This window comes from Botrytis porri (genome assembly GCF_014898465.1).
Source record: "Botrytis porri strain MUCL 3234 chromosome Unknown BPOR_008, whole genome shotgun sequence".
In the NCBI taxonomy this organism is placed as follows: Eukaryota; Fungi; Ascomycota; class Leotiomycetes; order Helotiales; family Sclerotiniaceae; genus Botrytis; species Botrytis porri.
In genome coordinates, this window is record NW_024066082.1 from 1972886 (window position 1) to 1988516 (window position 15631).

The window sequence follows — 15631 nt, forward strand, 5'->3', positions numbered from 1 at the left end:
AAATCCGGATATTACTAATGAAACACCTCTAACTTCTCAGAGCAATTGAGATTTGTTTTTGGTTTCTATAAATTTTCGGTGTGTGAATAATCTAACCATTTAATTAAATATTTGATTATACCTTTAATATACTTATAATCTAGTATTGTCTCGATATTGTATATAGTGTTCAGATTAACTAATTTGATTTCCATTAATGGCGTATTTGGTGTTTTTAGTGGTACTAGTTCGAGCACGGATATATGAAATACTGGGTGAATATTTATTATATCTAATAATTTCAATTAATAATTAATTGTTTCTATTATTTTATTAATCTTAAATGGTTTTAGTTTTTTATAATCAAGTTTATTATTTGGTCTTTTAATTTCAATGTTTTATCATAGTAAATAAACTTTATTTCCCTCTTTAAGTATAAATTCCATACTACGTTTCGTATTGTAATACGCTGCTGTTCTGGATGATATGAATCTTAGATTGAGAGCAAGCTGCTCTTGTAAATCCTTTAATTGTTCGATTTGTATTATTGCTAATTCGGCATTAATTTCCTGTAATATCAATATTTGGTATACTTTAGAATTAAACTCAAAGTTAGTGTATGCTAGTGTAATCTTTATGGTTTCCGTTTCCGATATGTTATATATGAATTGTGCTATAGATAATAGCTCTACTCAATTGTTCTGTTGATAATTTATGTAGCATCTAAGATATGCTTCCATTGTCTGATTGGTTCTCTCTGTCTGACCATCGGTTTGTGGGTGAAAGGCTGTCGATAAATTTCTTCTAATATTCATAAGTGCTAATAAGGTAGTCCAGAATTTCAAAATAAAAAGCTTGTCTTTATCCGAGATTATCTCATCTGGTACTCCATATATGCTTATTATAACCCTAAAGAATATATATGTTAGTTGTTTAGTTGTTTAGTAGTTTATATTTCTTTGAATAATATTATGTATACAAATTTTATCAATCTGTCTACTACATTGAGTATTGCGTCGTACTTAACTCCTATAGTAGGGTCTTTCAAGAGTAATAGTTTGACCACAAAGTCCCATATAATGGACTTCTATAACTGAGAAGGTATGTCTGGGGTCTGAAGCTGACCATATAGAACATATCTAGAGGACTTATTCCATATACAGGTATCACAATTTCCAACAACTTTTTCAACTATCATTCTTATTCGTAAAAAGTAACTGATTTCCTATAATCTTACGAATATTCTTGTAATTCCCTGATATCCATATACCAACAACCCGTATTATTCCGTTACGAATTCCTTAATTATTCGACTAGAAATATATACTTTTCCGTGGAAGTATATAATCTCGTTTTCTATCATGAATCCTGGTTTTATTGTCTTACATATGCGTATAGCTATAGCATCCTTATCGTAATGTGATCGAATTTGACTCCTGAGATGATTGTCTTCCAATATATGAGTAATTGCAAGCTATAATACATTGTAAACCAATGATTCACCTTCTTTCTTGAATATAGCATACAATTCATACAACTTATTTTCTTGATATTCTGGTTTTCGGCTAAGAGCATTAACTCTAGTGTTTTTTAATCCTTTGACATATGAAATCTTAAAATTATAATTAGCCATAATCTCCAACCATCTAACCTATCATCTATTTAATTATTTCATTATAATAAAGTAAACCAAGTTTTTATAATTCGTATATATCTATACTGTGTATTTTGATCCTTCCAAATATACTCGCCATTTTCTAAATACATCGATTATCACTAGTGATTCTTTATCATATATTTCGTAGTTCAATTTGACTAGTGATAGCTTTCAAGAGTAGAATACGATTAGTTGTTATTTCTTATTTTGATCTAATTAGCTCAACACTACGCCTATAGCAAAATCTGAGGAGTCCGTTTCCACTATAATTTACTTATCAGAATCGAATGTCAACAGTATTGGCTCCTCGACCATCACCTATTTGAGCGTTTCGAAGGACTCTTACACCTTGACAGTCCATTCGAAGTTTCCTTAATCTTTTCTGGTTAACATAATCAAGGGTGTAATAATTCCTAAATAACCCTTAATAAATCTTCAATAAAAGTTGACAAATCCCAAAAAGGATTATACTTTCTTAATAATGTTTAACTACTTCCATTCAAGTACTGCCTTAACTTTATCTTTACTTATCTTAAACCTTTAACTTGATATGGTGAATCCTAAAAACTCTGTTTCCATAATATAAAATTCACATTTACTTGGTTTACATAGTAAATTGGTTTTGACTAAACTTTCAAGAATGTTGCTGATATCTTTGATATATTGGATCTCATTGTTTGAATATATTAGAATATTGTTCAAGTAATATATACAATAGGTATCCAAGTATTATAATAGTATATTGTTCATAAGTCTTATGAAAATAATTGATACATTAATTAGTTTGAACGATATAACTTGGTACTCGTATAGCTTATATCTTGTTTTAAAAGTGGTTTTCCATTCCTCGTCTTCCTTTATTCTGATCAAGTGGTACCCGTTACGTAGATCCATCTTAGTAAATATTGTTGCTCCACCTAATCGATCTCTTAATTCTGTAGCTAATAAAAGTGGATATCAATCTTTCTTTGTAAGTGTGTTAAGCTTTCTATAGTCTACAACTAGTCTCTTAGTACTATCTTTCTTGGGTACTCATATAGTTGGGCTTGCTATTTGGAATGTGAATTCCCTAATCCATCCCTTGGCCAAATTATCATCGATATATTCCCTAAGCGTCTTCAATTTATCGACTGATATTGAATAAATTGGGGTATGCACAGGCATTTTGTCTTCCTTCAATATTATCTTATAATCTCATGGCTTATATTTTGGTAAAGCCTTATAAATCCCTGATTCTTTAAAAATATATTTGTATTTCTTATACTGTTTTGGTATTATAGGCTTTTTTGCCTTGATTACAATTTTGTGCTATATCATTGGCTTTTATATTTGTAAAGGAAGTATACTATCCTTCACTCTTAATAAAGAACTTTAAACTAGGTATCCTACATCATCAATATTGTTCGCATTTAATTCTTTTTAGTGTATATTATGTCTTACAAACACCTTGAACATGTTGTTGTGACCATTCTTATACTAATCAAATGTTATTGTTTCTTATAACTAATCTATTCTAAGGTTGTATGCCTTTAATTATAGCATACCTAAAATGATTTGTTGTTAGCCCAATAATATAATATTAAACTATATAACCTTTGAGTATTAGGTTATACTCATTTGTACTGATTGTGTTTCTTATAAAACATTCTCGTCAGATTCTACTAGCTATCCGTCAATTAACTGCAATTGGTAGGGGTTTTGTTTCTTCTGAAATGGAACTCCTAAGTACTTTGCAGCCTTTAATGTAATAAAATTTCCTATAACCTTTAAATCTATTATAACTTGTTGTATTTATTCGTTTATTTTGACTCTGTAGTATATTTGTTCTGTTTGTCCTGTAGCATTCAGCTGTAATGTAATTTACTTATTCTCGCTATTCTAAATGATTTTATCGGTAAATATTACACATCGAGGCTCTTCCTTTTCTAGATAGATAGCGCTTATCCCTAATCTAACTCTATCATCAAGTAAATCTCTTTATAGGGTATACCAATAATTCTCTTGAGTAACTTTCATTATCATACTTATAACTGGTGGTAATAATATAGCTTAAGCCTGGACCCGGTGTTCTTTTCCTACTTTTCTACATAAAAATAGAACCTGATTCTCATTTCTTTCAGATATGTGATGATAAAACACTTCCCATAGCTCTCCTCTATCTGGCCACTGAAGGTGATCGGTACTAATCCTTTCTATAAATGATATATTCGTAGTAATTCCAAACTATAGAATTCAATGCTAATCGACATACCGAACCTCATACGATTCGCCCTCTTCAGTGTTTATTATGCTGAGGTCCTTGTTCATAATTCCTTTATCTGTATTTCCAAATTTTCAGATACAACGGTTCCATTAATCAATTTCCCGAATAAACTATAATTCTCCTAATTGCAGGTCTTTATTTACCTATAAAAGGCCTTCGACCTCTTCTTCTTCTTCGTAAACTGGTGGTGGTATAGCTAGCCCTGTTATACTAACAGCATACAATTATGACGTAAAGGTGGCATTAAGTTAACCCTTACCAAACTTATTCTTAAAGTTGCCCTTCTTGTCCTCTATTCTTTTACTTCGACATTCTGCTACCCAATACCCTGCTTTTCTATATTCAAAGTATAAGTTATTTTCTTATCTTTGTTTCTTTTCCGAATCATCATTCCTACCTTTGTGGTGTGTAGCATCGAGTTCCATAGGGTCTCCATATCTCTGTGGATTGTAATGTGGTTTTCTCTTATTCTTGCGGTAACGCTTTTGCTTTTGATTTCCTTGGGGTTTGTATGATCTTTGATTTTATTGATATCGGTAAAGACAATTATCTGATTTGATAAAGTCCTGAATTAAGTTGTTCAAGTCTATATTTTCAACAGATCTTTCTAACTCTAGTCTGACTTCTGGTTTGAGTCCTTTATGATAATAACTTATAATGGTGGTTTCGTCCCACTTGGTTGTTTTAGTATATCTTCGAAATTCCGTAGCATACTTCAATGCTGATCCTGTCTGCTTGAGGTTGAAGATTTTATCTTTCGCTACCTCTAGCTTATTAAAGTTCCTAAAGATTCTATGAATCTCTGTCTTAAATCCTTTAAAACTGTTAAAGATTGTTCGAATGGATTATATACAATCCTGGTCGTTATGCTCAAAATAGTCTTGTAAATATGGCTGAATCCACTTGCTTATTTCTCCTTTGAGATATAATATAGTTCATACACTCTTGGATTCCTTTTCAATGAACTTATCTTTATTAAATCTAAAGTAGATTTCAAGTTATAAGAGGAAGGTATTGAGTTCCTATCGACTTCTTTAATATTTATCTAATAAGGCAATCTTAAGTATTTCATTGATAATAATTTCCTTAGGAATATCAATCATCTTGATATTGTCAATGTCGGATACTTATACCTGATTGTTCACAAATGTACTAGTAAATGCCATATCATTGGTTAATATTGAATTAGTATTTGAAGTAGAAATGGTACTCAAAGTGTTACAGGAGCTGCCTTTAAAGTTACGTAAAAATGTTTAGAGATCTTTTGAAATGGTTTAAACTAAACTTTAAGTAGGAATTCAATAAGGTTGGTAATTGGTTGTAATTCTTGTAATTATAGTAATAAAATTAATGATTGTTTTTGAGTATAAAGCTTTATATTGTAATGAAACCTATTCCTTTATATAGACCTTCTTGTTCAGTGTGATTAGTACGGCTTAGTACTGGTTTGTTTGTACTTTTATGGTTCAGTATCTATCTCGTTGAGGCAGACTGAGCCAACCACGTGACTTAGTGCCTCAGTCCCGTGCCTATGTTGCGTCGTTCGTAACAAGAAGCTTATAATATTAGAATAATATAAGAAATACGAATATGTTTTCAAAGAATTAAGGATTTATAAGGCTTTATTAGAATATAAGCTATAGGATTATGAAATAATATTGAAGGAAGGCAAGATGTTTATATACATTCTAATTTATTCAATATTAGTCAATAAGTTAAAGATGTTTAGGGAATATATTAATAACAATTTGACTAAGAAATGGATTAGGGAATTTATATTTCAAATGGTAAGCCTAACTATATGAATACTTAAGAAAGATAGTATTAAGAGATTAGTTATAAACTATAAAAAGCTTAATACGCTTACAAAGAAAAATCGATATCCACTTTCATTAGTTATGGAATTAAAAGATCAATTAAACGGAACAACAATATTTATTAAGATAGATTTACAGAATTGATATTACTTAATTAGAATAAAGAAAGGCAAAGAATAGAAGACCGCTTTTAAGACAAGATATAGATTATACAAATATTAAGTTATATCTTTTAGGCTAACTAATATACTAGCTACTTTTATAAGACTTATAAATAATGTATTATTATAATACTTAGATACCTATTATATATACTATTTGAATAATATTCTAATATATTTAAATAATAAAGTTTAATATATTAAAGATATTAGTAATATTCTTGAAAATTTAGTTAAAGTGTTACGGAGGTACCCGCACCGCAACATGGATTATAAGATAAACCTAAGGCCTTGGTGTTGGAACCTACGAAAACAGCACTGTAGGGACAGTTGAATTGAAGGGTAACTAAAGATAGAGGTAACCAGATAAGTAATCAGTGATTAAAAGATAGGTACCTATCTTTTGTTGTTACCTACCCTACAGTGGGCACAGGGTAAGCAGCAGTCACAGGTCGGCTAGAGAGCACAGGTTAGATAAGCGGTGGCATCATTACCAGTCACGGGATGTACATCACGTGATCAGGAAACCGACTTGTCGAAATCGGCTTTACGGTAATCGACTTGTCGATTCATAAGGTACGAAGATCTATATAAGGGAATGGGTTTCATTATAATACAGAGCTTCGTGCTCAAGAACAATCATTAGTTTCATTACTATAGTTACGAGAATTGCAACCAATTACAACCTTATTGAATTCCTACTTGAAGTCTAGTCTAAACCACCTCGAGAGATCTCTAGACACTTCCACGTGACCCTAGAGGCAGCTCCCGTAACATAAAGTTGATTTACTATGTAAATCAAGTAAATATAAATTTTATATTATAGAAATAAAATTCCTAGAATTTATTATATTAAGTTAAGGGCTTAAGATAAGCAAAGATAAAGTTAAGATAATGTTTGAATGAAGGTAGTCAATTATAATTAAAGAAGTATAATTCTTTTTGGGATTTGTTAACTTTTATTAAAGATTTATTAAGAATTATTTAGAAATTATTATGTTTTTAATTATATTAATTAGAAAAGATTAAGGAAGCTTTGAATAAATCGTTAAGATGTAGAAGTTCTTTGAAACATTTAAACAGGTAGTAATCGAGAAGTCAATATTGTTGATATTCGATTCTAAAAAGCAAATCATTATGGAGATAAACTTTTTAGATTTTATTATAGGGATAGTTTTGAATTAATTAGAACAAAATAAGAAATAGCAATTAATTATATTTTATTTTTGAAAACTATTATTAGTTAAATTAAATTACAAAATATATGATAAAGAATTATTGGTGATAGTCGATGTATTTAGAGAATAACGAGTTTATTTAAAAGAATCAAAATATATAGTATAAATGTATATAGATTATAAAAACTTGGTTTACTTTATTATAATAAAGTAGTTAAATAGATAATAGATCAAATAATTAGAAATTATAATCAATTATAATTTTAAGATTTTATATGTTAAAGAATCAGAAAACACTAAAGCTAATGTTTTTAATCGAAAATCAGAATATCAAGAAAATAAGTTGTACAAATTATATGTAATATTTAAGAAAAAAGACAAATTATTAGTTTACAATGTATCACAACTTATAGCTACTTATATATTAGAAAATAATCATTTCAGAAGTTAAATTTAATCATATTATGACAAGGATGCTACAGTTATATATATATGTAAAACAATAAAACCAGGATTTATAATAGAAAACAAGATTATATATTTTCATGAAAAAGTATATATTTCGAATTAAATAATCAAGGAATTTGTAACAAAATAATATAGATTGTTGACATACAAACACTAAGGAATTACAAAAATGTTTATAAGAATATAAGAAATTAATTACTTTTTACAAATAAGAATAATAATTGAAGAAATTATTAGAAATTATAATACCTATATACGAAATAAGTTATTACAATATACTTCATATAATCAGCTCCAGACTTTAAATATACCTTTTCAATTATAGAAGTTCATTATATAGGACTTTATGGTTAAACTATTATTTTCAAAGGATTTTATTATAAGAATTGAATATAATGTAATATTTAATATAGTAAATAGATTAATGAAATTTGTATATATAATATTATTCAAGGAAATATAGGATATTAAGTAATTAGTATATATATTCCTTAGGATTATAATAAGTATATACGGAGTATTAAATAAGATAATCTCGGATCGAAACAAGCTCTTTACCTCGAAATTCTGGACTACCTTATTGGTATTTATAAGTATCAAGAAAAAGCTATTAATATCTTTTCATTTATAAATAGATGGTTAAACAAAGAGGATTAATTAAATAATAAAAATATGTCTTAAATACTATATAAATTATTAACAAGATAATTAAATAGAATTATTATTTATGGCATAATTCGTATATAATACATCAAAAACGGAAATCACGAAAATCATTTTAGTACAAACTAATTTTGATTTTAATCCATAAGCATATAAAATCCCAATATTATAAAAAGTTAATACCGAATTAGTAATAATATAAGTCGAATAGTTGAAAGATCTTTAAGAGTAATTGGCTCTTAATCTAAGATTTATATCTTTTAGAATAATAGTGTACTACAATACGAAATATAGTATAAAACCTATACTTAAAGAGGGGAATAAAGTTTATTTACTATAACGAAATATTGAAATCAAGAAACCAAGCAATAAACTTGATTATAAAAAACTAGGATTATTTAAGATTAATAAGGTAATAGGAATGATTAATTATTAATTGAAATTATTAGATATAATGAATATCCATTTAGTCTTCCATATATTCTTACTTGAACCAGTACTATCAGAAGCGCTAAACGTATCATTTACAAAAATTGAACTAGTCAATCCAAACGTCATATATAATATCGAAACAATACTAGATTGCAAAAACGTTAGAGGTATAGTCAAATACTTGATCAAATGGTTAGATTATTTATATACCGAAAACTTATAGGAACCGAAAGAGAACCTCAATTGCCCTGAGAAGTTGGAGGCATTCCATCAACAATACCCGGATCTGCCCAGAAAGAAGGAGAATCCATTGAAGCGAGGATCGAAGGGTCCAAAGAAGAACCAAAATCGAAAGAATCGTCGCCAGCAACAACGGAGGAACTAGAAGCTTGTTCCTTCTCCTTTTCTAGACGTTCATTTTCCAATCGCTGTTCCTCAGCCTCAAACTCTTCAAGAGCTTCAATAGTACGAAGGTCATGTTAAAGCATTTTGCTAGCCTTTTTTTGCAAAACATGCTTTTGCCTTTGTAAGCAAGTTAGTTGAGCAGTTGCTTTAGCCATAGCATTCGCAGCCTTCTTCTCCTCAAACTCAAGATATTCTTTCTCAGAATTAATATAAGATTAATCGCTTGTAGAATGGCTATATACATTACAACAATTATTACTCATATTCTTTATATATTCATTATAATATATAGTATTTAAAAGCACTTAATATTTAAGATTCTTTTTTAAATAATAATTATACTTATAAAATATAATAATATTTTTGTTTTTAGAATAAAAATAAATATTTTTATAATTAGTAATAGATTTTAAAGAACAAATAATGGATATTATAATAAACAGAAAGAAAGGCACTATGGAATTAATTAAATGGGGGAAACTCATTTTATAAACGTTTGGGATAAGCGCTAAACTAAAAAGAAAATAGTGTTATAATGGTATTTAACATATCAAATTATTTAATCAGAAAGTCACGAGATTAAAGATTCCCATTAAATCTCACTGCTCCCATCTAATAAAACACAATAGGATTAATAGAATAATAGAGAATAAAGGTCTATATAAGAAATAGGGTTTCTTTATATATAGAGCTTTATGCTTAAGAACAATTATTAGTTTCATTATTATAATTACAAGAATTATAATTAGTTACAACCTTATTGAATTCCTATTTGAAATCTAGTTTAAACCATCTTGTTACGACAGACATCACATGACACATTCGCGTGTCACGTGAGTGAGCCTTGGGGAGCTACGGGCTCCAGGAGCATACGGATCCCAGGGGCTCCAGAGGACGAAGGTCTATATAACAGAATGAGTTTCATTATAATATGGAGCTTCGTGCTCAAGAACAATCATTAGTTCCATTACTATAGTTACGAGAATTGCAACCAGTTACCAACCTTATTGAATTCCTACTTGAAGTTTAGTCTAAACCACCTCGAGAGATCTCTAGCCACTTCCACGTGGCCCTAGAGGCAGCTCCCGTAACACATCTCGAGAGATCTCTAGACACTTTCACGTAACCCTAGAGGCAGCTCCCGTAACATTTAGATTATATTGATTGAAATAGAAATTTGAGGGCAAAAATCTGAAAATTAATTGAAACGTTTATTTAGAAATTAATTATAAAGATTCTTGATAACGTAGTTTATCAGAATATGGCCCATATCAGCATATAGTCCACTTTCACCTCAATTTACACTTTCAAATCTATATTATTTAATAATTAAATTAATTAATTAAGATTATTAAGAATCTAATAATCTAGAATCTATTACATTATTTTGATAGATTCTTATATTATAACCTATCTTTTTATATTTACTATAATATTAATTAGAAAATACTTCCTTATTAAAATTCCCCTTTTTTTAATATTTGTTATATTAAATCTAAATATTAATCTTTTATTGAAATAATATATCAAAAGTCTTTTATTTAATGAATACTTTTTCTTAATGTAATTAGGTTTTTTTTATATATCGATATTTACTTAATACTTCATTTGCTTTTGAAGTATATGAATCTCTATAATTAAAAGTATGTTTTCATAAACTAATATTTTTATACTTTTAATTAAAATTAATATAATTTTGAATATAGATATAGAAAAGCTTGATTAATAATAAGTTATTTAAGATTTAATTAATATTGATTAAGAAAAAGTTTTTGTTAAATTATAAAGGTTTAAAAGATTTATTGATTTAGATTGAAAAAGGAAAGGATAGATATATAAATTTGAATATTTAATTTCGAGAATATAGCTCTAAGATTAAATAGAATTAAACCTATTCCTTGAAATTTTGATTTTATATTCTAAGAGGTAATTAATTTCTTGTATACAGTTTTAAAAGCTATAAAGAATTTAATCTTTGAAATATAATTAATATATATCTTAATAAACTCATCAATTTAATTATCATATAAACATTTTAAATTACTAAAATAATTAATATTAAGTAATTGAATTAAATAATTTGAATTAAATAATTTGAATTAAATAATTTGAATATTATTCTCTTTATAATATATTTAAAAAGCTATTGATTTATAACTTTTATATTTATGTAGTATTAATATTCAATATTTGTTCTTTTTTTAATTCTTAATATACTTATTAAAGTGTTTTAATTATTCTAAATCTATTTTATTGTTTATTCATTTATTAGATATAGATTTAATAGCTTATTCTATAAAAAGATTTGTTTCAATATATCAATTGAAAAGATAAATTTATTCTTAAACTATTAAAATAAAGGAATAGTTTTATCCTTTTTATTTTTGTATATTATTATTATAGTCCATTCTTGATTGTCTAATTATACTAATTTGTTTCTATTATATCTCTTAATACTAATAATAATCATTGTTATACATATAATTCTTATTATAAAGTCTATTTCATTAAAATTATAGAAATCTTCATCTAAAATACTATATTTTAATTATATATTTATAATTAATCGAAATTATTTTTTAATAAACTTAAAATCCTTATAGAAAACATTTTGAAAGTTATAAATATAATTAAAACATATTTTTAAGTCGATTTAATACTTGATAAATTGATATACCTAAAGTTTTTTAATATTCTTTATATTTTTTATATTCTTAAGTTTAAATGAAAAACCTTTCGAATTTATATTAAATATATATTCGATAATAATATTCTTTTTTAGTTTTAAAAGATTATAAGATTTATATCAATATCTTGTATAAAAAGTAAAACTGTTAATTCTATATTTTAGTGTTTTATATAGAATATTATATATATTAGTAATCTTTTGAATGCTTTGTTTTTTGTTTTTCTGAATAGCTTCAATAATAAGGAGTATATGAGCTTTTTGATTATTCAAATTTATAATAGATTGTTGACAAAATATATATTGAAAGAAAAAGGTATAAATTGAAGTGAAAATGAGCTATATACTGATATGAATTATATGCTGATAAACTATATTATATTGAATTACTCAAACTACTTATTAATTTATTAATATAATTCTAAATCACTTCAAATCTCAAAGAATAATTAAATCAATTAATATCTTTTAATTAATAAAAGGGGTTTTTTTTCATTTTGAAACTATGTTAATGAAGTTACAATTTTATTTTTAAATGTTTTTGATAAAAAGGTTGTAAGACTTTTAATTCATATTTTGAAATCTAGTGAAGAAATTGAGTATAATAGCCGAGCGTGACAGCGACATGTCATCGCCAGAATTCGCGTATGTTCGCCCATGCATCTGGATCAGCAGCTATACTAAGTGATCGTCCAACGCAACGAAAATTGAGCAACCAGCTATAAGGACACTATGCCATATTTGGATACAAGAAAAACCATTAACTTCATGGGGCGAAGTCTACGTGAAGCTTGGAGAAAGACGATAATGAAGACGAGGAGTCGGAAGAGGTTCCATAGATAGACTAAGCTATTCCGCGCACCAATTTGGAAAAAACTATTCGTGTACCACATCTCAAGCAAGGAGCTCGTTCGTGCGATATATCACCAATCTTGCTCCCTATGAAGATACGTATCCAGCATCCTGTAGAAAGCTCTAAGTTTAAATTGAATACTGCTACGATTAATTGGAATATTGAGCAGCATCACGCCATATGCTTGGTTCTCATTATCCATGAACATTGGCGTGGCAAGATCCAAAAGTTATTAATCTGCAACTGCAGTGATATCATCCTTCCAGACCTCACCTTTTCTTACATCCTTCATCATAAGCGGTTGTTGCCAACATCTTTGCCATGTATCAATTCTGAACAAACCACAACTCCAATCTCCCTGCTTGATCATGCTATTGACCATCGTGCTAGACATCCAAGCACTTGCCTCTTCTGTTTTAACATCCCAATCTATAACACTCCACACGATCAATCCTTTCTCTCTGAAAGTATCGAATTTTGAACCCTTGAACCGGCTATCCATTTCATCTCCCCATGTTGGATCCAGTAGAGGACGAATGTCATTGATAAATGACTAGCTACCCATCTCACCTAGATCCATGAAATATCGGTGACTCCAGAATATGAGTGTGAGGGTATTTGGCATTTCTTGATAACTGAAAATGCTAGGAAATGGGAAGGTATATCTATGAATATCGTTCTGTTCTGGGATAGCCGATGATGCCAAACTAAAAGGAAGAAGTGGGATTAAAATTTGTGTGAGAGTTGCCATCTCGTGAGAGAACGGAGCGGTGCAGAGGTTTCTGGCCTTGTGCTGCTTTCCCAATGCCGAAACGGATGTTGGCGTCATTCTAGGAGGACGACAGCTACTGATAACTTTATTTTCGAAGATGTTCAAAACTATTTCCGACATCCAACAAGAGGGATAATGACGCGAGCGAAGTTCATCCATTAAACGAAAGGGGATGCTGAGATTGAGGGGTGAGAAGATAATTGTGTCAGGCTGGAAGATTTCGACGTTGTATGGCAATGCAAGTCTAAAAAACAGAGCGTAGAACCATTTTTGGTATTCGTTTCGAGGCAACAAAGTCGACCAGTCTTCTTGTGATACTGGTTGTGTGTGGCCGTAGAAAGTGTAGTCAATTAAAGGAAATATTGACCACTGAAAGGTCGAGGCATGACTTCAACACCAGTGAGTTGTTTTAGCATGGTCTTGTTCGTGATGCATGGATAATTTGCCAAAAACGCCTCTATGGATTTCCAGCTTCCTGCATTACGCAAGCAGTTGGATTGCACAAAGCTGGTTGGCTCTTTGTTCAAAATCGGAGTGATATGTAGAAAAGTAGATAAATTACCACCAATATAATCACTATGGAGGAAAGTCAGCTTTGATATTGCGGATTTCAATCTCAATACCGCAAAAGAGAAGTGTGAGCCAAAATGTGTGATTTGACCAAGAATTGAAAGGACAAATGACTCTAGAATAAGACTGGAGCTGACTTACGGAATGTTACTTAGGTGAATACCATCAAATTCTGTGGGAAACTCGTTTGATGGTGGAGTTCTGGTAGGCGAAGTGCCAAATCGGAACCATTTGGATATCTCGATAATGTCCCCACAGAGGACTTCAACGTGGAGTCTTCCCTTCAACTTCTTGAGTGCATCTGCTGCATCTTGAAACAAGGGAGCCACGTGATCAAATAAGCTTGAAGGTTTCCTCCCCTTGTGAAAAGGCTCGAACTGGGTGACAGCATCGAAAAGGTTGTTGTCCCAATCAAATTCTTCGGACCGTTCCCTTATTTCCATATCATCATACCAATCGGAGTCCATCATTGTTGGATTGAAATTCCAATTTTTCTCAATATACTTACGGAGCTCAGTGGACTTGGATGGAGTTTTGATAAGCCCTGACAATTTCGGCTCCCGAGACATAAGAATCTTTTCTGGTGGTCGTAAAACTCCGCATTTAACGTAGGTTTGCCTTTCCTTTTTGAACTTTTCATCAGGAAAAAGAGAGCGACCCGACAATGCCTTCTGAGTGCTTCTGAGGTTGTTCAGCTGTGGGAGCCCTCATCCCTTTTGTTGAGCGAATGATTCAGGACCATCAGTGGGTGCACAGACTCACAGGACAACATAACAGGAAAGCACAAATTCACCCTCAAATATGTCAACTTCAAAATTCAATCAAAATTACAATTTCAATCGAATATCATTCTAATTAATATAACGTAGTTTATCAGTGGATCAATAATATCAGTAAATCGGCCATTTTTACCTTGAATTGTCACTTTAAAGCTAACGTAGTTTATCAGTGCGTGCACCATATCAGTACGTGTACCACTCATTTTACATACAAAATTCGTCTGTGTGTAACCGTGCACTTTCTTTATTTATGGATTAAAATTTCTGAAAATTTAATATAAAATATTTAATTATATATGAATTATAAAAATCTAATTAATTTTAAGAAAAACTTAATTTATAAAGTAGTTATTATAGAAATAACTATTTTGTAACGAAAATCGTGACAATTTTCACTTTTTCTAAGATTTAATAGGAATATTTATATAAAAACTAGATTTCTAAGAATCTATTTTCGTATAATTATTTAATATTCTTTTTTTTTTCTAAAATAATGATTAATTATTAAAATAAGAATATTAAAAAAGGCCTAATTTTGGTGTATTTTGAAATGATACACGTACTAATATAGTACACGCACTGATAAACTACGTTATATTATTCAACAACAATTAAATCAATTAATTAAAATTATTAAGAATTTAACAATCTAAAATCTATTTTATTATTTTGATAAATTCTTATATTATAATCTATCTTTTTATATTTATTATAATATCAATTAAAAAATACTTCCTTATTAAAATTCCCTCCTTTTTAATATTCATTATATTAAATTTAAATATCAACTTTTTGTTAAGATAATATATCAAAAGTCTTTTATTTAATAAGTACTCCTCCTTAATATAATTAGATTTTTTTTATATGTCAATGTTTATTTAATGTTTCATTTGTTATTTAAAATATATAATTCTCTATATTTAAAAGTATGTTTTATAAACTAATCTT

General features: G+C 28.8%; 2 protein-coding genes across 2 annotated transcripts; both read right to left on the reverse strand.

Moving 5' to 3' along the window:
• Positions 1 to 12794: 12794 nt before the first annotated feature.
• Positions 12795 to 13064, reverse strand: EAF01_006695 (uncharacterized protein; the record flags this gene model as incomplete). Its single annotated transcript, XM_038914949.1, has 1 exon — positions 12795 to 13064. The coding sequence occupies one exon, from the start codon at positions 13062 to 13064 to the stop codon at positions 12795 to 12797; it is 270 nt and encodes an 89-aa protein (XP_038769904.1).
• Positions 13065 to 13115: 51 nt separating this feature from the next.
• EAF01_006696 (uncharacterized protein) lies at positions 13116 to 14676 on the reverse strand (the record flags this gene model as incomplete). The annotated part of the gene is made up of 4 exons (XM_038914950.1): positions 13116 to 13651; positions 13702 to 13910; positions 14046 to 14585; positions 14663 to 14676. 4 exons carry the CDS (start codon positions 14674 to 14676, stop codon positions 13116 to 13118), a joined length of 1299 nt encoding a protein of 432 aa, XP_038769905.1.
• Positions 14677 to 15631: the final 955 nt, after the last annotated feature.